The sequence below is a fragment of the Populus trichocarpa genome, chromosome 6 (genome assembly GCF_000002775.5).
Source record: "Populus trichocarpa isolate Nisqually-1 chromosome 6, P.trichocarpa_v4.1, whole genome shotgun sequence".
In the NCBI taxonomy this organism is placed as follows: Eukaryota; Viridiplantae; Streptophyta; class Magnoliopsida; order Malpighiales; family Salicaceae; genus Populus; species Populus trichocarpa.
The window spans coordinates 19,153,576-19,175,297 of NC_037290.2; the positions used below are offsets into that span (position 1 = coordinate 19,153,576).

Genomic DNA, 21,722 nt, shown 5'->3' on the forward strand with positions numbered 1-21,722 from the left:
AACACTAACTCAAAGGAGAACAGAACAAATCAGAACACTTTAGATCCATCGAGTAATCTGTCTTAGGTTTTAAGATAGCTTCTACTAATGACATCACAGAGCAGAATTAACAACTTGATTATTTTTTGACAGAAACCAGGAAGTTCCTTTGTTGGGTATCAATCATAATCCATAACCCTCTTTCTAAGCTAATTTGGATGCTCTTTGACTAATTAAAGTTGCCATGCCGTAAGCCATACCAACTATTTTTGACATGGATTATATTAATACTTTGGTAAACTTAGATTAGCAGTAAGTTCACTCTGATTTTTCTTCTCAACATAGCCAGCTTTCAAGTGGATAGGGCCATGAATCATGTTATAGGAATGATTCAGGTCAATAATTTACGAGTCCTGTTCTTAATGTGTTAGGCGCTTAAGCACCGAAGGCATTCAAAACCATCATTAATGATCACTGATTTATGTCCAACCAGCTCATAAATTGAAATGAAGATAGATTAGCGACTCATCTACTCAAACCGTTCCTTAGAGGGATTAATGGTGGAAGAAATAGTTATCTAAAAGTCCACACTTTCAGCAGATGAACAGAGAAGAGCAGTAAGTTTGACAGTTCGGCTTATTATTAGTTTTTTAGTGTCATAATGTGCCGCCCACGATCTGGGAAGCAATCACATACAGGGTTTTGTGCTCAAAAAATGGAGTCGTAAAGTCCAGCAGCAAAGACAGTTAGCAAAGCTGCATTTTAATGCGAATAATGTGTGGACGACTGCCCTTGCAACTTTTAGTTCAATAACTAGCTATTTTAACCGTGATTTTGCAACGACTCAGATATTTTTTTTTAAAAAAAATTATATATGTAGTTTTTTAATATATTTATATATATAAAAAATCTAAGAATAAATAAAAAACTTATATATATATATATATATAATTAAATAAATCAAGAATTATATATGTTAATAAACAGAAAAAAACCCATTAATAATAACTAAAAATTAAATTGAAAAAATTAAGGGATAATTATAGATGAAGATATTTAATCTTACAAGAAGTGATATTTTTCCAGTTGTGTTTGTTAAATTTATTTATTAAATTTATTTTTTATTTAGTCAAATGATAATAAAAATAGACACACATATTAAATTGATTGAATAACATAAAAGGAAAAATAATATTATGCAATAATACACATATTATAAATATTATCTGAAAATAAATATTTTTATTTTAAAAAATAAATTTCATCTATACAAAAGATGAAAAAAATAATATAAAAGAATCAAAATAATATTCTCAAAAATTAAATACATGCAACACTATTAAAAAAAAATCTTTATCCAAAAAATGTTAAATATACAAAAAATTAATTCAAGGGATATTAATTGAAACATATATTTAAAAATTATTTTTTAAAAAAGACATTAAAAAAATATAAATTTCTAAAATAAGAAATATTAGAAGAAAAAAAAATTATAGCCCGAATTTTGTAACTTAACTCGTCAAACTAGTGAGCTGTGCCATTGACTCAACCGGAATTAATAATTTTTTTTCTCTTAGATTTATACTTAACCTCTCTGTCATATATAGGCTCGTGAGCCTAAGCTTGGTTTTATTTTTTAAGGGGTGGATGATTTTTTTCTTGAAATAAAAAGCAAGTGATAGATTGGCGATGTGTCGTCGACAAGTTCAGATTTTAACTATTATAATGGTGGTCAAAAAATCAAGGCAGTGCTTATTTTTTCAAAAAACAACTAATTATTAAGTTAATTCAAAAACACTTCACTAACACCCTTAGAACACTTATAAACCAATTTATCAACTCAAAATATTCAGAAAGAGGTTAAAAAACCTGAAATCAAATCTAGTTAGTTTTGACTTTCTCGATTTTAATCTATTTTTTAGGCAATATTGAGAATTTAAACAAGTTTTTAATTGATTTTTCTTATCCAAATTGATATGTTTATTAAAAAAAATTGCAATCTTTGATTTAAATTTAAACCTAAAATGGGGGATCATTTTCCCACTTGAACCAACACAACTCCCAATAATTTTCCTATTTTGACTTTGAAGGCAGGGAAAAAACCTCTCTTTTGAATGATTCTTCAATTCCTAGTTTGAGAAAGGATTTTTCACATTATTAATTTCATGAACAGACAAGAACCTTCATTAATGCATTAGTGGAAGAATTAAAAAAAAACAATTAGCCTCTTCAGAAAAGTCTTATTTTTCGTGTCATATTACCAATAAATGAGACATTAACATACCCCACAACACACGCTTTCTCTTTGTAGGTCGAGAGAAGAGCTGATTTTCCCCTAGTGGTGAACAATTCAGCAAACAAAATTCCTCTTCATTAATCAAAGACAAGATTAAATGTACATTCATCATGGGATCAGATCGGACGATCACCGTTCATCCATTTTGATACAAAACACAAGGAGGGAACAGAACTGAGACGGAGCCTACCATTATTTATATTTATATAAAGCTCAGCAATGTCTGCTCCTTCTACAGGAAGACCAAAGGAAAGGCAGATAGACGTGGAAAAACAAAGAGAGAGAGACATGGAGAAAGCAATGTAAGAGAGAGAGAATGAGATATATATTAAAATGAACCGATATGTCTTGAAGTTCAACAGCTTCAATTTTCCAATTCCTCTCCACCGAATCCCTCAAAATTGAGAACCCACCTCTAAAAACCATCCCTCTTCAAAACCCAGTTCTTATTTTCTCTTAATTTCATCAATTTTTCAATCTTTTTTTGTAATCACTGCATCTCCCCTGTTTCAAGCTCTGTTTTTATTCAAGTTCTGGTTTTCTGAGCTTCTCTCAGTTCCAAAATCAGACCTTTTCATTCATGTGAATATAGCTTTCTATTTCTGCTGTCTTTATGATCTTGTCTGTTTTGGTTTCTTCTTGAATGGGTTAATTTTGTCCTATTTTTAGCTCAACCAAAACAAATTCAAATTTATAGAACACGATCCCCCAATTCCCTCTAACTTTCTTGGAGATTTTTTTTATCCATCTCTATTTTTCAAATTCTATACACACTCTTACTCCTCCAGTTTTCCTTTCTTTCCACTGATAACAAATTTTAAACCTTCTCTCTTTCAAAATTCTGCCTCACAAAACTTATTTTCACTATGAAAATCCCCAAAGACAGAGTTAGATTCAATGTGGGAGGCAGAGTCTTTGAAACTACCTCAACAACGTTAGCCAATGCAGGCAGAAACTCCTTTTTTGGTGCATTATTCAATGAAAACTGGACCTTAAAACAACCAAATAATGACTCGTTTTCCCATTGTGAATTCTTCATTGATAGAAACCCTGATTGTTTCTCTGTTCTCCTTGATCTCCTTCGCACCGGCGACCTCAATATCCCTCCAAACATCCCTGAAAGACAACTCTACAGAGAGGCCTCCTTTTATGGTTTATTAGACCATGTAAGATCAGCTAAATGGGGCCAATTTGATGGCAACAGGCTTCGCCATTCGCGGTCCGTTACAGGACAGGCACCAGGGGATGGGACCGCGATTCGTGCTGGTCCTGATGGTGGCTGCTGTGTGGCTCATGGTAGTGTTGTTCATGTTTATGATTGGATTATGGAGGAGTACCCTCCATTGAATCTTGATTATCAAAGAGTCAATGATGTTGGCTGGGTAGATGGCGAGAGCATAATTATTAGTGCTTGTGAGAAATTAGGCCGCGGGGACGGAGGGATGGGGTTGTTTAGTAAGAGTACAGGAGAATTGAGGTATAAGTTTCAGGTTTGCCATGAGAATCAAGTGAAGAGTTTCACAGCTGGGGCTTTAAGTACTAGTTCTGATTATAAGATATTTAGTAGTTGTAAAGGGAGGAGTAATGAGTATGGGATTGGGGTTTGGGATCAAGTTACTGGAAAACAGATTGATTTCTTTTACGAGAGTCCAGGATGGTCATTAGGTGATGCTGATAAGTTGCAATGGTTGAATGGGAGCAATTGTTTGTTGGTGGCTACTTTGTTTCCTAGGAAAGATAACTGCTACATTAGTATGTTGGACTTTAGGGATAAGAGGATGGTATGGTCTTGGTCTGATTTTGGCGCTCCTATAACTGTGGACGAGAAGCGAGTGCGAGATGCTATAGCTATGGAGGATAATAATGCTATTTGTGTGGTGAATGAATATGAGGATTTGGGGTTTATGGATTTGAGAATGAATGGAGGGAGTGTGAGGTGGAGCTCAAGAAGTCGGATGATGAAAGGGAAACTGTCTGATGAGCCTTGCTATCCCAAACTGGCTTTACACGAGGGGCAGTTGTTTTCATCTATGGATGACTGCATTTCTGTGTTCTGTGGTCCTGATTGGGTTTTGACATCTAGGCTTCGCCAGAGTTATGGAGGTTCAATCTGTGACTTTTCAATTGGTGGGGATCGGCTCTTTGCACTTCACAGTGAGGAAAATGTATTTGATGTATGGGAGACTCCACCTCCACCAATTTCATGATTCAGGATATGGTATGCATGGTTTCATATCTATGCTATTATATCCTCTTATAAATGGTTTTACTCTCCTTTTCCCTTTAGATTATAGAAAGAGATAGAGATGAATCTTCTTAGAAATTACAGCTTAGAGAACCTTGAAATAGAGAGCTCTAATAGTTGTGTGTGTGTACAGATTATAACTACCGTATAATTTAGAGTTGCTGAATCTGTAAGGGTTATGTCCATTGTCACAGAAATGAAACAGATTGCTTATTATTACAGAAAAGAAACTGATTGTTCCGATGCTGTAGTGGCACATCTTGGAGGTTCATGTGATCATTGAATGGTGTTTCCAGAAATGAATATGTTGAACTTTCCTTAGATATCCTAATGGCACATCTGTTTGCTTGGTAGGAATGTGCATTTTATCATTTAGGCGGTCGACTTCCACAGCTAATTGTTCTTGTCTTTCATTTTTGAACTGCCCCAAGGAGGCCCTTTTATATTCTTCTTTTCTTGTTGACCCTCTACCTCTTCTGTTCTTTTGACCCCTTCACAAAGTTCACAACTGCTTGTTTCCTTCCTCTTTAGTTGTAGTGTTTCTCATTGGTCTCTTGAGATCTCATGGATTGCAGATCATGCAGTGTCTGTGTATGTGCATAGAGGGATAGGCATAGATGCTCTTTGCATGTGAGCAGTTGCAACAACTGAAAGTCTCAGTAGATTTGCCATTTGCAAAAGTTCAGCTATTGCCTATTGCTTTATATCAGGTGGAGCATGATCAGTTGCTCTTTGGTTATTATAATATAATAACATCATGTAATACTAATCCAGGAATAATTTGTTCTCTCTTTCTGCTCGAATAAGTTTCTAACTTCTATGGAAGGAACAAATCCCTAGTATATAAGCCCACCCACGAATGGAATTTGGATCCTCATTCAGTTTTATATGCATCTGTCAGAACTTTTTCCATGTGAGCAGGTCAAACTGCACACTGCTGCTTCCATGCTTTTTATGTATAAAGTTGATGAACCTTGGCTTTGGTGCAGTGTCATTGTGATGTTCTGCATTATGGTCTTCAGCACCACCGATCTTTTTCTGGTGTACTAAACATGCAAATTAAGGGAGTATTTTAACTCTAAAAAGGATTTGAGGAAAGTAACACATGTATATAAAAAAATATTAAGAAAATAGCAAATTTTAAACACAATACTGTTAACAAACATAACCGCAATTGAAAATAATAATTGTTTAAAAAATTATATTTCTTTCAATTTAACTAACATGTATAAAAAAATTAATTCAAGATTTTAAAAAGATTCTATAACAAAAAAATAAGATTTAATGGGTCATTGAGAACACACATAACTCTGGTTTCGACATACCTCGACAAAATAATTCTAACCACATCTTAAAAAACCGTCAAATATATTATAAATTGTTAGGGGTTTTATTCAGGGTTTAGTTCTTTCAATGTGTAGTTATAATTATCTTGTTGAAATCTTTCTAACTGTACCAAATGTGTTGAAAACAAAACCTCAATGATCCCTTTTTTTTTTTTTTTAATTTATCTTTCATGTCATATCTTCTTATCTCTTCTTTCTTTCTTGATCATTGTATCTTAAATCCTATATTTTGATATTAGATCTTCATAAAATTTTAGATTAATTTTTATATAGATTAATTAATTTATAAAAAAATTCTTGAAACATGACTAAACAACCCTTATTTCAAGAAATAGTAGCAATTGTGTATAAAAGTATATTTTAAAACACAATTATTAACCGTTGTATACAAAAATGATATTTTTAAACATGTTGGCATTCAAACTATACTATTTTTCAAATACAAAAATATATTTTCAATTGTCCCAAAACTTTTAGCAAACAACATTATTTAAAAAAATAATCCAAATTAAGGATCATCACCCAAATCCTGCCTCCAATACCATTCATAAACTAGAATTTCCCTTGAATTATTTATGAACTGTTCAATAGTATATGTTACTATATCAACAGACTTTTTTTTGCTTCATGGTTGCCAATGTCTTAAATTAGATTCCACAAAATGGAATAAAAAAGGCGGTTTGACCCTCTCCCTCAATTGTCGTCATACAGAACACAACCTAATTTATATGTTGCAACTTGTCAAAATTAAATCCAATGTCAGCTACACATATTTACTTGTAGAAGAAAGATACCCTTCAGAATGAGATAATTGTCTGTTATTTTATTATTAGAGCCAGCCATTTTTCAACATGAGCTTGTCCTATAGGACCGTCTTTCACCACAAGAAGCAGGGAATGGTTGGCATAACCAAAACTAACAATCAAATGGCACTCCTCTTTATAATATTTTTTTTCTTATACAAAAAAGCAAAAGTGAACTTCCAGGGAGCTTCTTCATTGAGATTATTACCCTCTAGTTTTGATTAGAAATGTAAAAAAGAACGGTTCAAAACCAGCAAGATCATGTAAAAAACTGGGATGGCATACCTAATTTGACCCAGTATAGAAAGGTAACAGATAAGAAAGCGCCAAAGACAACAGACATGACGAGTCACAAAAAATCAAGCATAATCAGGCATCACTCTTTTAAGGAATGCGACTGGTTGAGATTCTTCAGGAGCAAGCTGGTCAAAAGCAACATAGTTTTCCTCCTTATCATAAACATGGCACAATGTCATTATTGTCTTCATCAAACGCCAATTCCATTTAGCCTCATTCAAATACTGTTAACGAGGTGGATAGAAACTAGGTTAAGGTTCATACATGTACAAAATGCTCATAATTAATAGAAAGTCCACTCTAACAAACAAAATGCAAGGCATATTGATTGCTCATACCTTTCCCCAGTTTTCTTGAAGAGATTTATGAGCCATCCGTAGATTATAGTGTGGTATCCTCGATGAAACATGATGGGGTATGTGTACATTGATATCATGACAGAGGATCTCAATCCTGTAGAGTGGGAAAACAGCACTTCAGTAATCTATCCATGGCAACTATTTTATCATAACCTGCAGCTCCAGTAAATAAAACAAAGGAACATTTTAAACCATGCCAAACTGCATTGATCTGAGGCAAGTTCAGGCTTGTAATAGACTTTTAGCCCACATATAGTTATTTTATACATCACCTCTATCAACTTTCTAAGGATCTTGTTTGAAGATAAAAGATAACATCAGAACTTTCCTAACATGTAGTCATTATGTGAAGTAGTACTGAAAAAGAGCACTTTATTAAATGACAGTCGATGACAAATCTCTGACCTCCCACAGTTAAAAAATTACTAGGCCAGGCAAGCAAGAATTTGAGATGCTTTTAGAGGGAGAATCAAACAACTCAAAACTATGTAGGCTTATGGAATTAAATCAAACCAAATCTACCATCTGACGGCTTCGGTTTATAAAATATATCAGAAGTATGTCCTATCAAAGAGCAAATAACTACCATGAATAGAAATAATCTGAGCAGAGAAGATATATACCAACTGGGGTAATCACAATGAACTGTTCCATTAAGCTGGGCCTGAGCCGCATTCCACTCATCTGAAGATTTGAAAGGGATGTGAGGAGCCGTATGATGCACCATTGTGAAAGTACTCATCTACAAGAGTCAAGAAAACCAGACCAATAAGACACTGGGATAGATAAAATGCAATTCAGTAATCAAGTTGATCGTTTTCTGGAAATAAAATAAATAAAATAAAAAAATACAACAGCATATCACCAGGTCAAAGCATTAATTGAACCATAGGAAAACATATAAAACTCTGCAGTTATGTACGATGCACTAATATTTTTTCTCAATTGTGAAATGGGCCAACAAATTAAAGGTATTAATAAACTTATTGTTTAAGTTCCAGACACAGGAGCATAAACTGCAGTGGACAAAGGAAATGCACTGGGAGTGAATAGTTATCGCACAGTTTGATTTAATCTTTACATCACAATTCCATGAACAAAGCATGTGTTTTACGAGGAAAACAATTCTTATTAACTTCTAAGAAAGACCTATTTGAAGTAATATGCTTAGGCATTGAACATTTCAACGTTTGATTCATGATATGCATTCCAGCTAATGATTTCATGGCATAAAAGAACTGCTGTGGATGGTGGCAATCCGAAGCATAGTGCGACATCATACAATCAACGAAGACCAGCAAGTAGCATACCCAGAAGTGATAGCCTAACCATGGCATTAACCAGAACTTGATCCATCCCATGATCCCTGCTTTATAGATAATCAAAGGCCAACCGACTGCCATAAACCCAAAGACGCATGCCAAACTTATCTTCACCCTCTGGGTTTCATTTGATCTGAACTTTTTTAAATTGAAGTGCCATATCAACCTGTTTGGATGCGTAATGATGTTAGGACAATCGTATATCAAATTAGAGTAATTGCATAAAGCTCACAAAGTTACAAGCTCTAATTCCCAAATAATTCTTCTATAATTGGTACCATACCAGTGACCTATAGACATCCAAGGCCGAAATGGGCCATATCCGAATATAATTGCCTTGCGTAAATTAGGCGAGGAATCAAACTCTGCTTTCCACACAGGATGCCAAGCTGTATCTTCCTCTAACCTGTAAATATAAGATGAAGTAGGAGAAGTGACAATTTAGAAGCTAAGATGAAAAACCAATGGTAATTGATCAATTTTAATAAAAGCAAGAACCGGCAGATTACCAAGCGATGAAATAATCATAAGCTACTGTGCAAATACATGCATGCAATAACACAGTTCTAACAGGGGGGAAGGGATAGGCATTCTTTAAATAGAAATCTAACATATAAATAATGAAGTTGCTACACATATCATTGCCTAATTATGTTCCCACAAGCACTGGATGCAACATTTTCCACTGCTTAATTCTTCAAAGAATGTAAGAAGAGACAGTAAAAATAAGCAAGTATGGAGCATTTTCTGTTCATTTATGCAACTCAATTTTTCAGTAGAAAAGCTTCCAAATAAAGCATTCCTCCCCAGCATGAGAGAGGATGGTCTAACTACTGGAATAATTGGGACAAATGAAATGGAGTTTACTTCCACAGAAATAATGAAACACTAAAGAATATCATTAATACATGTTTGTTTTCGCATGATGCTTGTCGTGCTTAAACCTCCATGGCTCATATGGGTAAATTAACGGCAGAAATGCCAGAGTTCCCACAATGTCTTCCACTACTTTGTTCCTTGAAAATGATTTGTGAGCACAATCATGGCCTATAACAAAGAACTTCATTGAGAGAGAAACAAAAATAAGAAACTGATGAAACTTATAACATTGAAGCAAAAGAAACAAGATTATGGATAAGTAAAGACAAGATGTGAACAGAACTAACCCCAGTAACAGCAGTCCCTGTCCATGCCCAAGCAAAGGGAAGTAGATACCATGGGGCCTTTGAAATCATAAAGAGCCCAAATGCATATGAAGTGACTGATACTAAAACTGACTTCCATGCTTTCATATCATCAATCTCAAACACCTAAGAGAAAAATAAGGAAATTAGTACTAGAGTTGTCATTTTTTGGGGGTCAAAGCTCATGTCCATTAAAGAATCGACAATAGCTCTTTGCTTAAAGGCATTCGAGGCCACTTCCTAATTGAAAAGAAAAAAGGTCATCACCCAGTTATGATAGTGCACCTCACAGAAACAGAATCAAGATAAGGAAAATGTAGATACAGTCCCCTAATCCTTTAACTTTTTGAATGCACTGGCTGCTCTTAAACCTTGAACTTGTAAGAAGCAGTGTGGACAGGGCAATCCAGATTATCCCCATCAGAAAAACTTCTATGGTTTCTGGCTTCATTAAGGTACTCAGTAATCTTGTTAGTTCATTTGAAATTGGCATTAGAAAGGTTGCCATAAAAAAGTGAAGCATCTTTCAACATTCCATGGCATAATCCCTTCAAACCAGATGACGTGTTAAGGGCAATTATTCAAGCAGATAATTGACACAAAGAGCTGAACTTATTGCAGGTCTGCAACTATTCATGTTAGCTCAGAAACTCCCCTAGTTGCTCAAAGTGGAAAAAATCTAAAATAGCGGACCATCTTCATGGAAAATAACACAGGCAAGTTGGATGCATGATGTAGCTGATTCTTAGAGAAGTTTACCTTTTTAGGGAGTGTATCCATGACATCCTTTAATGTAATGTTGTCAGGGAGTGGTTCTCCAATTTTCCTGAAGCCATAGCTTTCTGCCAGCTGTTTTCTATACTCTGCACTGTCTGCGGAAGATGGTGCCACTGGAGCAGCCACAGCTTGTACAGTTCTAGTTCTTCTCATGGGAATCACCCATTTCTTATGATTCTCTCCCTTCACAAGAAGCCTGTCCCATGTTAAATGCCAGTTGCCTGTCTATCAAAAGAAGCAAGGATTATAAGTTGGTGATATCAAAAACAGGAAAAATATTGCATTCATTGATAGTCTAGTCTACAGGAATATAAGGCCAGTACTGTTTCAAAAAAGTTAAGCATTGTCTATGGTGCTGTATGCACAGCAGAAGCCAACAGAGATGCTCAAAAGAATTGTTCATAAATACTACCTGGATAGACATTCTAAAATCAGAACAAACAAGCCAAATATAAACCTATCTGAAACAAGCTATCCAACCGAAAATCAGGTTTGCCATGTTGAAAAAAATGGATAAATTAACTTCTCATAAAATTATGAAATTTAAATATAATTGCAGAACAAGTTTGAGCTGTTTACAGAAGGCAAATATGCGGGAATCACATAATGATGACTTCAGTAAAGCAACCAAATTGAAGAAATGTGTATGTATGGAGCATTTGCACAATTCACAACACCAACTCCAAAGTTGAATGAAATTGGAAAAGCACATTATGTGTGAAAGTCTCAAAACTTCAAGTCTAAATAACAAAGTGATTAGCGTGTTACCCTCTTATATTCATTACTTTTCAAGCTTTCTTTCAAGTTTCCTGTGCTGAACCGATTTCCTTTCCACTCTTTTCATCAGCTGAGTGCGAAAGAGATACTGATTCAAGTGAGCTCAAATCAAGGAACATGGGAGCTCAACTAGAGGTCAGTGATGAAATGACTAAACCAGTAGGAGGGGAGTTATAAGATGAGGTTTTTGTATGAATGAACACAAAGGTTCTTTGATGCCGAAGGGAGGCGACCGACTAGCTAAATTGTCAAGTATAAGAAAAATTTTAGTATTTCCAGCAATTAACATTAAATTTTATATATGGAAACTAAAAATACAGTTGAGAACTCAAATTGTAAACTAAAGAGATGCACCAGATAAATAAAACCTAAATCCCACTTAGCACAACGACAGCTAAATTATCAACAAAACAACCAAATTGGAATAGAGAGACATAAAAAGAGAGATTACCATACATGGAGCGGAATGGGTTGCAATCTTTTGGCTCCTTATTCTTTGATGAGGACCCTGACAATCAAACCAAGAAACACCAATCACAAAAAAGAGCCAAAACAACAAAAACAAAGAGCCATTTTTAACACCAGAAAAGCATACCGTGAAGAGGAAAACAGAAGGGTCTGCAATTCTGCAAGCCATGTTTTAGCAGAAATGCAGGAATTCCAGCACAAAAGAAACCCTCTTTCCCTCTTAACAGGCACTAACTGGCCTTTCCCTTTGTTGGTTTGAGCCTGAATGTAACTGTGAGAGAAGAAAGAAAGGATGGGCTTTCCTTTCCTGTCCCCTCCTCTTCTCTCTGGTTTTAAGACAAAAGAAACCGACCAAGAAATAGGGTTTCGGAAGTCGGTTCGTGGCCTTGATTTATAGTGCTAACAGCTAATAAAGAGAAGTCCGTCACTGTGTCTGTCTGTGGTCGCCCCTCGCCAAATGTTGTGGATAGAATTCCAGCAGCCCTGCTAGCCTTTTGTTCCTTCATACCTACTTGTTACATTTTTTCCTTCCTTTTTTGTACTATCCATGACACCCGCGTGGTTGTGGTTCATACAACGCAAAGGGAGTGTTAGGGAGTATAGTGTGGATGAATATGAACATGGTAGTTTATTTTTCTATTCATGTAAAAAAACTAATGAAACGCATATAAAACTTATTTTTTTATAATAATTGTTTTTTAGTAAACAGATTGTATATTAAAAAAAAAACTATAACAATTAACTATATTATACTTTTAAACACATTTAAAGTATGTTTAGTAATATGATTGTTTTTTAAAATATTTTTTTATTTGAAAATGTATTTAAATAATATTTTTTTAAAAAAAATTTATTTTTCACATTAGCACATTAATATAATCTAAAAAACACAAAAAATAATTTGAAGTAAAATAAATATAAAAAAATAAGTTTTTTTAAAATATAAAAACAAACACACTATTAAAATCTTGTACATGTAAAAATCTTTTTATGATCTCGTTTCTAGCATCAATTAAACCTGATATCCAGCATCAATTAAACCTAATATGATATAAAAATAATATATCATATTATCAAAATAATTTTATCTTTATTTTATTTGTTTTTATTAACATATTGTTTCATATCTAATAACAGTAACCATACACATATTGCAATTTGTGTGAACCAGTCGATGTATATACGATATTTACAATTTAATTAATAATCAAAATAACATATGGATCGATCCTAATTTATATTCCTATGCTTTACCTTTTTTTAATTTTAATTGATACACAGTACAGGAATGAGTTTGACATATAATTATTCAAGTGTTTGTGTCTATATATATATCCAGTATAAGACTTGAAAAAAATATTTTTAGAGAATTAAGAGCAAATTGATGAAGTGACATAAGAACTTTATAGGATTTCGTAAGTTTTTCATAGCTGACAATGGACTCGGTTATTCTAGATGGATTGTAACTTGTTAAACAAAGTTCTTTGTATTAAGAAACTCTCCGATACATAATTTAACAAACGAGTTTAACAAGAATTATAAACAATGAAAAAAATAGACGATCAAATAATGCAGAAACTATAAGAAAAAATAAGTGTTTATGTATATTAGGGAGTTGGGTGATTTGACATGTCTAGCTGAAAAATAGTAATAGTTAGACACTTTATAATATGACTTACTTAGGACGGTGTAAATTGGAAATATGAAGATGAAGCATGGATTGCCATAATAAGGTGGCAACGCTAGAGTAACTCATCCGGTAAAGGTGAATAATCTAGTGTCTATAAGCAGTGATGAAGATAATGGGGCTATTAGGGCCCCCGACTCTTGCAAGGAATTGTTTTTCCACCCTCCCTCTTAACAATATTTATAGTTTTAACCCAAAAAGTAAAAAAAAAAAAAAAAAAGAAGAAATCTTACCCCCTTGAATAATTTTCCTAATTCCCCTTTAATTTCATTTTTTGGCTTCGCCCCTATATACAAGGAAGGTGAGAGTCTCAGCCTATTAAGATGCTTAACTTGTGAATCTAAAGGAAATATTATTTATTATTAGTTGTATAAAACAATTGTTTGATTGGTTGTGTTAGTGACTAATTAAAAAAGGATAGCATGATAATATTTTTATGAATGACCGAGAATTGTATATTTTCATGTAATATTATTTTGCATGTCAAACCAATGAAAATATGAGATAAAATAAGCTAGTCCACATGATGTGCCAATTGTTTGGGCTTGGCCCAAATGGTTAGAAAACCTTTTTTATGTATTATCAGTTGCTCTTAGTCAATTTTGTTCTTAAACATTTTCATGTTGAAATTTGACTTAATAAAAATCTATGGGTATCGTACGTAGAGTTAGGATTGTGTACATGTTTTCTTGTGAGATGGGAGCTAGAATTTTCTAGAAATGTCATTGTGGTAAGACCATGATGGACTTCGTTAGAATTGTGCTTGAATGTAAGCCATGCACCCATATTGGTCCATCCATGTAATGTCTTGGAAGGGGCTGTTTGAAACTACATTTTGATTTTATGATAAGATATATTGGAGTTACATTTAGAAATACTTAAATGGAAAAGAGAATGGCATTTAGGTGATTTACATTTAGATGACATCCTCATAGTCTATTATCAAAAATATTTTAAGGCGCATTGGAGTTCATACTTAGATGAAAAGGAGAATGAATTATGATAAGATATATTGAAGAGATTATATTGTTAGGTGAACAAGCCTTATAAGGATATTTTGTTTGCAACACATTACATTTTTTAACCAATATAGAAAGATTTTTATGTAACCAATTATAAAACAATCAAAACTTATACAATGCCAAGCTATTGGCTGAGGGGCATCCTTTGAAGAAATATATTAGGGTACAAATGTTTTATGTCATGTATTCTTTCACATCCTTTTTATAATATGATATTTTGTTTTCTATGTTTATAGATGGTTCTAGTTTTATCAGGCAAGAGCACAAGGAGAAATAATTTGAAAAAAAAAACTAAAACACTATTATCATCCTGAAAAGAGATGGAATCACAAAGAAGTTTTAGTCATGCACTTGCAAGGATGGCCACATGCAGTACAAAATAGGATCCATAGAGATGCAAGGATTTAGGCTCTCCTAGAGAGGCAGGTTCATCCTCTTTTATGACCATAATTCATTTCTTAATTAAGCTCATACTTATTTATTCTTCTTTATAGCTTGCTCCTTCATTGCCTTTTTCTCGATATGTTTTTTTCTTAATTTGAGCTTGTGAGTAATTTGTATTCACCTAAAAACATGTATATAATAGGTTATACATCTCCTTCTGACTTTGCATGGTCAAAAGAGCAAGCTGGGGCTCTAAATATATTATTAGAAGAATCCCTACTTTTTAAAGAAGAAAACAACATAAAGTTTATGGGTATCATGAAGGAAATATCATAACTTCCAGAAAATTTGAATGTCGACTATGCTTCCAACTTGATTGAGCACTTCAACACCATAAAAAAATAACTTTCTAGGTTAGGATACCTAGTATTTTCTTTCTTCTTTTCTTTATCAGATGTCATTTTGATATGCTTTTATTTGCAAGCATTCAAGTACAATTTATAGGAAACAAAAAGGTAGAACATATTCATGATACTAAAGATAACACATAGGTATCAATGAGATTTGGAGGATATAAGATCTACCTATAGATGATTGAAGGGTAAGATTGATGAACTAGAGTCATTACACCATGTTAAAGAATGAGATTTTTATCTTGTTAACCTCACTGATCTTTATGAAAAGATCAGCAACTCTAAACAATAGTTGGTCTTTTACCAATGAACTATCATAGAGGTGTATTCTAAGCTTGAAACTGCTCAGACATAGATATCTGGACTACACGATCTTGGGAACATGCTTGAGGAATTTTAAATTATGTTTGAAAACACTCATACTTACAAGAATTTTCTTGATAATAAGTTAGTGAGATTAATGAGTGACCTTCATTTTAGGTGATCATGTATGCTTATAAAATTTCATCAAATAGCTTAGCTCATTCGTTATTGATCCTTCAATCTCTTTTTTTCATTCAATAGTAGTTTATTGGTGAGTTTTACATGCCTATTTGTATCGGTGTAAAACTAAAAAGAACTTATATTTAATATGGAGTTCTTGGCATTGTTCTTTAATTTTTTATGTCAAACTGCGTGTTATTTCTATGATCAACACTTAAGGAAAACCCAAACCTGTAAATAATATTCTTTTACAATAATAAAATAACCTTACTGATGATTATCTCTTTTAGGGCTTCTATTTTCACCCATTTGGTGAAATGTTCAGCAACTACTAGGATGAATTGTGTTTTTTCTAATGCTTTAGAGAATGTTCTTAGTATATTTATTTCCTATTAAGAGAAAGGCTATAAAGATACAAAGGTGGTGTATTGAATTAAAGGATGGCGAAGAAATAATGAAAATATTTAATACTTGTCGTATATCTTTACTAAATTTTTGATATCTTTTAATATGATAGATCAATAGAATTATACTCATATAGTTTAGACATCCAAAGCTTTAACTCCTACGTGGATGCCATTGATCCCCTCATGTATTCCTCTCAAAATATATTTGTTTTCATCTAGAGACAAATATTTTAATAGAGGTGCATTGGTTGACCTTTTGTATAACTCCCAACCTAAAAGACAATATTCAAATGCACATCATATTAGCCTAACAACATTTACTTTATCTGGTGGTAGCTTTCATATGAGAAGATATTGTTTGAGTTAATTCCTCCAATCCTCCTTTAATGTTATCTATATGGTGACCACCATATATATTTTTCTCTATGCTGTGTATATCCAACACCTTAATCTATATGTCATAGGGAAAATCTTTTAGATTGTTACTGGCTAGCTTTGAGAGGAGGTCAATTTGTTATTTTCTTTCCATGTAATTTGAAGATGGAGATTGCCTTTTCCTTTTCATTCTTTAAGTGGATGTGCACAAGCATTTTATATTGGTACTTGATCATAAGGGGTTATTTAGGTTCAAATTATTCTTGGAATTACCTCACAATAAGTTAAGAGTCACTGAACATATAAAAAATGTATGCATGAAAACTCTCTTTCAAGTTAAGACAAGTTAAAAAGGCCTCATATTCTACCACTTTATTAGAGAAGTAAAACTCAAAATAAAGGTCATAATAAGAAAATCACCCACAAGGCTAGTTAACACAATTCGTGTTTTACTCCTATTGGTATTTAGAAATCCATCAATGTATAACACCTATGGATTGAAAGTGAAATAGGAATTTAATATCATGTATTGCTCTGGCATGGAATATTCTATTAATGAACACTCAGTAATGAAATATATCGTAATTTGCTCATTAATGGCTAGCTAGGCTTATATCTAATTCTAAACTTTCCTAATTTTGTTGTACATTTTACCATTCATCATGATAAGTTAAGCTCGTGGAGAATCTACCTTACAGGTTGATTAGTAAGCACAATTACTTAATATACATAGAATATGACTTTGATTTTCTTACTATATTGACTAATGTTAGAGCCACATTTTCAATCTTAATACCTCGTCTCAACATCATAAAGGACTCTGCTAGTATAATAGGCTGGTTTTTAAACTTTTTCCTATTATTATACTAGTACTACATTCATTGTTAGGTTTGTAACTCCTAAGTAAAGGAAAAAAAATCCTCTCATTCTCATGGTTGTTAGAGGACTTTTAGAGAAGACAAATAAGACTTTAGCTCTTCAACAACTTTTTGGTATTTTAAAGTCCATTCAAAATTAGAGATGTTCTTTAAAGTCTTGAAAAAGGGCAGACAATGATCTCCAACACATAAAATAAAGTCTTTAAAGTCCGCTACTATTCTTGTAAATCTTTGTATATCTTTGATGCGCTAAGGTGGGGTCATGATCAATATGACTTGAATCTTCAAGATTATTAGGCTCAATTCATCTATTATTGACTAGAAAACTCAATATTTTTCCTTTTTTTTAATTGTAAAAGCATATTTAACAGGGTTTAACTTTGTTTGGTGTATATATAGGATAAAAAATACCTCTTGCAACTCCTAAAGGAGTTGCTTAAAGGTAATGTTCTTAACCAACATGTCATTAACATATACTTCCATACATTGATAAGTAGGTTCAGCATTCTTCATGTTAAAAGACATAGCTCGATAGTAAAAAATCTATTTATCTGTTATAAATATTATCTTATCTTCATCATTATATGCATATGTATATGGTGATACCCTGAGTTAGCATCAAGGGAACTCATGTACTCAAATCTAGTTGTAGAGTTCATTAACCTATCAATTTTTAGTTGTGTGAAGTTATCCTTAAAACATGCCTTGTTAAGGTTAATGAATTTTACGCACATTCACCACTTTCCATTTGATTTTTTGACCATTACTATGTTCATCAACTATTCTAGATACATCACTTCACAAATAAAACCAACCTTCAATAATTTATCTATTTTTTTTAAAATAGCTTTCTGTCTTTCTCCATTAAATTTCCTTTTTCTTTTATTATACTAGAGAGAAAGATAAACACACATTCAAAAAATAATAAGCCACCTCTAGATTAATACCTTACATCTTTGTTGGATCAAATATAAAGTTTTTTTTTTATATATATATTGAAAAGCTTTGTTAGGGCTTTTTCTTGTCCAATGTCAAAAGTGGACCTAATTTTGGTGATTGTATTTATATCAGAACATGAATAGAGATTGATCTCTTTCAGGTCTTTTATAGTTTTTATTCTTATCTCATTCTTCTATTTGACATGTATTGTCTAGTCTACCCATAAACGATTTTCCCTTTTAAGCATAAGGTAGTGCACCTTTTAGAGACCAATTAATTCCTTCTCATAATTGTAACTCCCTTATTTGTAAGGAACTTCATAGTTAGATACTTAGTACTTATCATTGAATTAATCTCATGAAGAATAGGTTTTCCTAATATAATGTTATATGTCATATCCATTGTTGTTACTCATTTTTGGGCCCCACTTGCTGGAGACGATGTGTATCCCTCTTGAACTAAATGTAGGAGTTTAGTTTATGATTATTGGAAGATTGACAAAAGCAGAGAATAAATAAATGTTTTTCGAACCCTGTTTCAGTTGTCTTCTGCTCTTCTTATCCTCTTCTTTGTTGCCAAAATCTTCAAGATTCTTAGATTAATTAGGAGTTTTCATGATGCTAAACTCATTCCTTCTTTATCTGGTCTTTAAGGTTAGATAAATCCCTCAGAATTTGTATTGAAAACTGATTCTGCTTACTGTCAGAATTTTGTTTGTAAATCCACTTTGTTTCAACTTCGACTTTGATTCTGACTTGGTTTTGTGCAATATCCGACCATCCTACCTATATTTTGTCATTTATGACATGTTAAAGAATTGATATGCACTTTTATTGGGTCCTAGGGCCCACTGTTCTTATGCCAGACTCTCAGTCATATTGGAATGCTCGGCATTGTCAGTTTCTGAATCAAATCAGGAGATCCTTTTTGACCAACCAGATTGCGGCCGGATTCTGTTATTCAAAACGATTTTATATGACTTTGAACCCCTCATGAAAGTTTTAGCCTTGTACGTGTAAATGAATTTGGGTTTTTGAATCGCCTGATTTCGATATCAGAAGCTCAAGATATTCCTGTTTGAATATCTAGTGTGAAAGTAGAGAATCTTGCCGCAAGAAGGATTCTGACCTTAGTTTGCAGTGCAATGGGGATTGGTTGAGGTCTAGATCATGCCAGAATTTAATCATGAAGAAGAAATGTATATTGGGACCCAATTTAATGTTTTTAGGATTTATCGGGTCAAAGACCAATTTTAAAAGTTAATCGGTTTCGTTGAAGGAATTAAAAAAACAGGGACTGAATCAGAAAACATCATAATAGTTTCTGTTACTGGGCTGCCACGCTGGATTATATTTTTCTTCTCTTCACAAAAACCAACGGCATCGTTTCCTTACCTTCATATATCCCATTTAGAAAAAAAACACCACCGTTTGGAACTTGGTAGCATGAAACAGCCCCATAGGAATTAATTAGCATGATACTGTTTATTTGTGTTGAGAATAGTACCCCTCCCCGTCTGCAATTCTTTTCTTTTCTCTGCACAACTATTCCTGCTATTTTTCATTATTCTCTCACCCGATTTTTGGGCTGCAAATCACGGTTTTTATGTTTCAGTCCAAATGAAACAATTTTGTGCCTCATGGTGCCAGCTATGGAAAGACACATAGAGGAGCCGCACCATCATTTAATGGCTGGGATTTTATATGTGAAGAATAATTACTGAGATCACAGAATAGGAATCAGAATATTTTGGTTTCCTAATTTGCTTTATTTGATTATAAGTCACTCGAGATTATATCCTAGATTAGTGTAATGAGTTGTTTCTTAAATAGAGCTGTGTATAGGTTATATATAAGCCTCTTCTACTGACCTAAAAAGGGGAGAAAAAAAAAGAGATAGAGGGAGACAGAGAAGAGAAAAAAAAAAGAAACAGAAAAAGGGAGCGACAGAGGAGAAAAAGAAAAAAAAGAGAAAAATAATCACAGAGAACAAGAGAGAACATGGGAGCTAAAAAACCAGTAGAGAGAGAGAGGGATGAAGACACAGAGATAAACTCAGGAGACGAACGCTAACAGAGAATAGAAGGGAAGAGCTAAAACAGACGAAAACGCTGACAAACCAGCCAACACGCCTTCGACATCGCCTTTGTTTTCGCCTTCAGGTTTGTTCTCCTCATCTCTGTGCATGTAGTTTCATTCACGTTTTACTGTTCAAGTGAATTATAATTCACTTGAACAGTAACTGAGCATGTACGCGTGAGGGAAACTCACGCGTGCCTCTTGTTTGTCCAGCCGGGTCACTAATTTGGACAAGTGACCCGACTAGGCCTGCTAGGTCCAGCCCAACCACATGGGCCAAGTTGAGAGAGATAGATTTGTGTTTTTTTTTTTTGCGAATTTATTTTAAAGTCTGTATTTTGATATTGTAAAAAATACAAATATTGTAATATATATATATAAGATTTTTATATTTTTGTAATATTAGCCAACACCCTTTGGAATTTACAAACATGTTGTAAAATCCAAAATGCAAGAAAATAGTTTTTGTGTTTAAGAAATCCATGCTAAAACACATTTTTTTTTAAACTTCGAATAGTTGTTTTTTTTTTTAAAGAGGAATGTTTAATATATATATATATATATATATATATATATATATATATATATATATATATATATATATATATAATCCTAGTACCTAAGACTACTTCCACCAAAGTGGATTGAAACATTTATTCAAAGAATGCCCGTGCATCACATGTCATAAAAAGGACTGTTATTTTTTTCAAATATCTGGATACTCCATCCGCCGCAATTGACATACCCTTTTTAGGTTTCCACTACAAAGGAATTTGTGTTGCAAATTAATTCATTGCATGAATTGTGTGAGAAAAATTCACCTTAGTGGGTTTTCCACTCGACAAAAGAAGAAAAGGAAAGCAAGAGAAAACTGACTAGGCTGTCCAGTGCAGATTTTTATCAGTACAAGTTGGCCGGTTGTGGTCGTGACTAGTTTGCCTACAAAACAAAATCGAAAATTTCCATATATTATTAAGGGCACGTGTGTTTACTTTTAATTTTTGTGTCTGTGGTGAAAAAAAAAAAACACAGTAACATATTTAGTAACATATGAAACTGCATTTCATACTGTTGGGTCCACTAAAAAATTAAGTTTGAAACATAGTTTTTGTGAAGCAATTTTAACATGTTTTTTTAACTGAGTTTCATAAAACGCCGTTTGTTTTTGCATTTCAAAAGCGCTTTTGAAATTTTTTTTATTTT

General features: G+C 33.2%; 2 protein-coding genes across 4 annotated transcripts; one reads left to right on the plus strand and one right to left on the minus strand.

The window, feature by feature from the left end:
- Positions 1–2,495: 2,495 nt before the first annotated feature.
- Positions 2,496–4,841, plus strand: LOC7465954 (BTB/POZ domain-containing protein At2g24240). Its single transcript, XM_002309308.4, has one exon. The coding sequence runs from the start codon at positions 3,142–3,144 to the stop codon at positions 4,480–4,482; it is 1,341 nt and encodes a 446-aa protein (XP_002309344.3). The 5' UTR covers positions 2,496–3,141; the 3' UTR covers positions 4,483–4,841.
- Positions 4,842–6,782: 1,941 nt separating this feature from the next.
- LOC7485241 (omega-6 fatty acid desaturase, chloroplastic) lies at positions 6,783–12,380 on the minus strand. Of its 3 annotated transcripts, none has more exons than XM_024604470.2 (10): positions 11,981–12,380; positions 11,842–11,893; positions 10,591–10,829; positions 9,814–9,957; positions 9,556–9,707; positions 8,931–9,053; positions 8,636–8,813; positions 7,949–8,067; positions 7,305–7,419; positions 6,783–7,190 (listed from the first exon to the last, which is right to left on the minus strand). In XM_024604470.2, the coding sequence occupies exons 1-10, from the start codon at positions 12,020–12,022 to the stop codon at positions 7,029–7,031; spliced, it is 1,326 nt and encodes a 441-aa protein (XP_024460238.1). In that variant the 5' UTR covers positions 12,023–12,380; the 3' UTR covers positions 6,783–7,028. The 3 variants fall into 3 exon arrangements, with proteins under 3 accessions (XP_024460238.1, XP_024460239.1, XP_002308396.2); XM_024604471.2 differs by having other exon boundaries at positions 11,837–11,893; positions 11,981–12,379; XM_002308360.4 differs by having other exon boundaries at positions 10,591–10,833; positions 11,837–11,893; positions 11,981–12,378.
- Positions 12,381–21,722: the final 9,342 nt, after the last annotated feature.

What these genes read in the sequence shown, in the direction of transcription:
- LOC7465954 (XM_002309308.4), top strand. Translation starts at nt 3,142, where the DNA reads ATGAAAATCCCCAAAGACAGAGTTAGATTCAATGTGGGAGGCAGAGTC.
- LOC7485241 (XM_002308360.4), bottom strand. Translation starts at nt 12,022, where the DNA reads ATGGCTTGCAGAATTGCAGACCCTTCTGTTTTCCTCTTCACG. An exon ending in TGGATGTCTATAGGTCACTG is followed by an intron (nt 8,814 to 8,930) that starts GTATGGTACCAA and finishes GCATCCAAACAG; the next exon opens with GTTGATATGGCACTTCAATT. An exon ending in GGTTAGGCTATCACTTCTGG is followed by an intron (nt 8,068 to 8,635) that starts GTATGCTACTTG and finishes TGACTCTTGTAG; the next exon opens with ATGAGTACTTTCACAATGGT.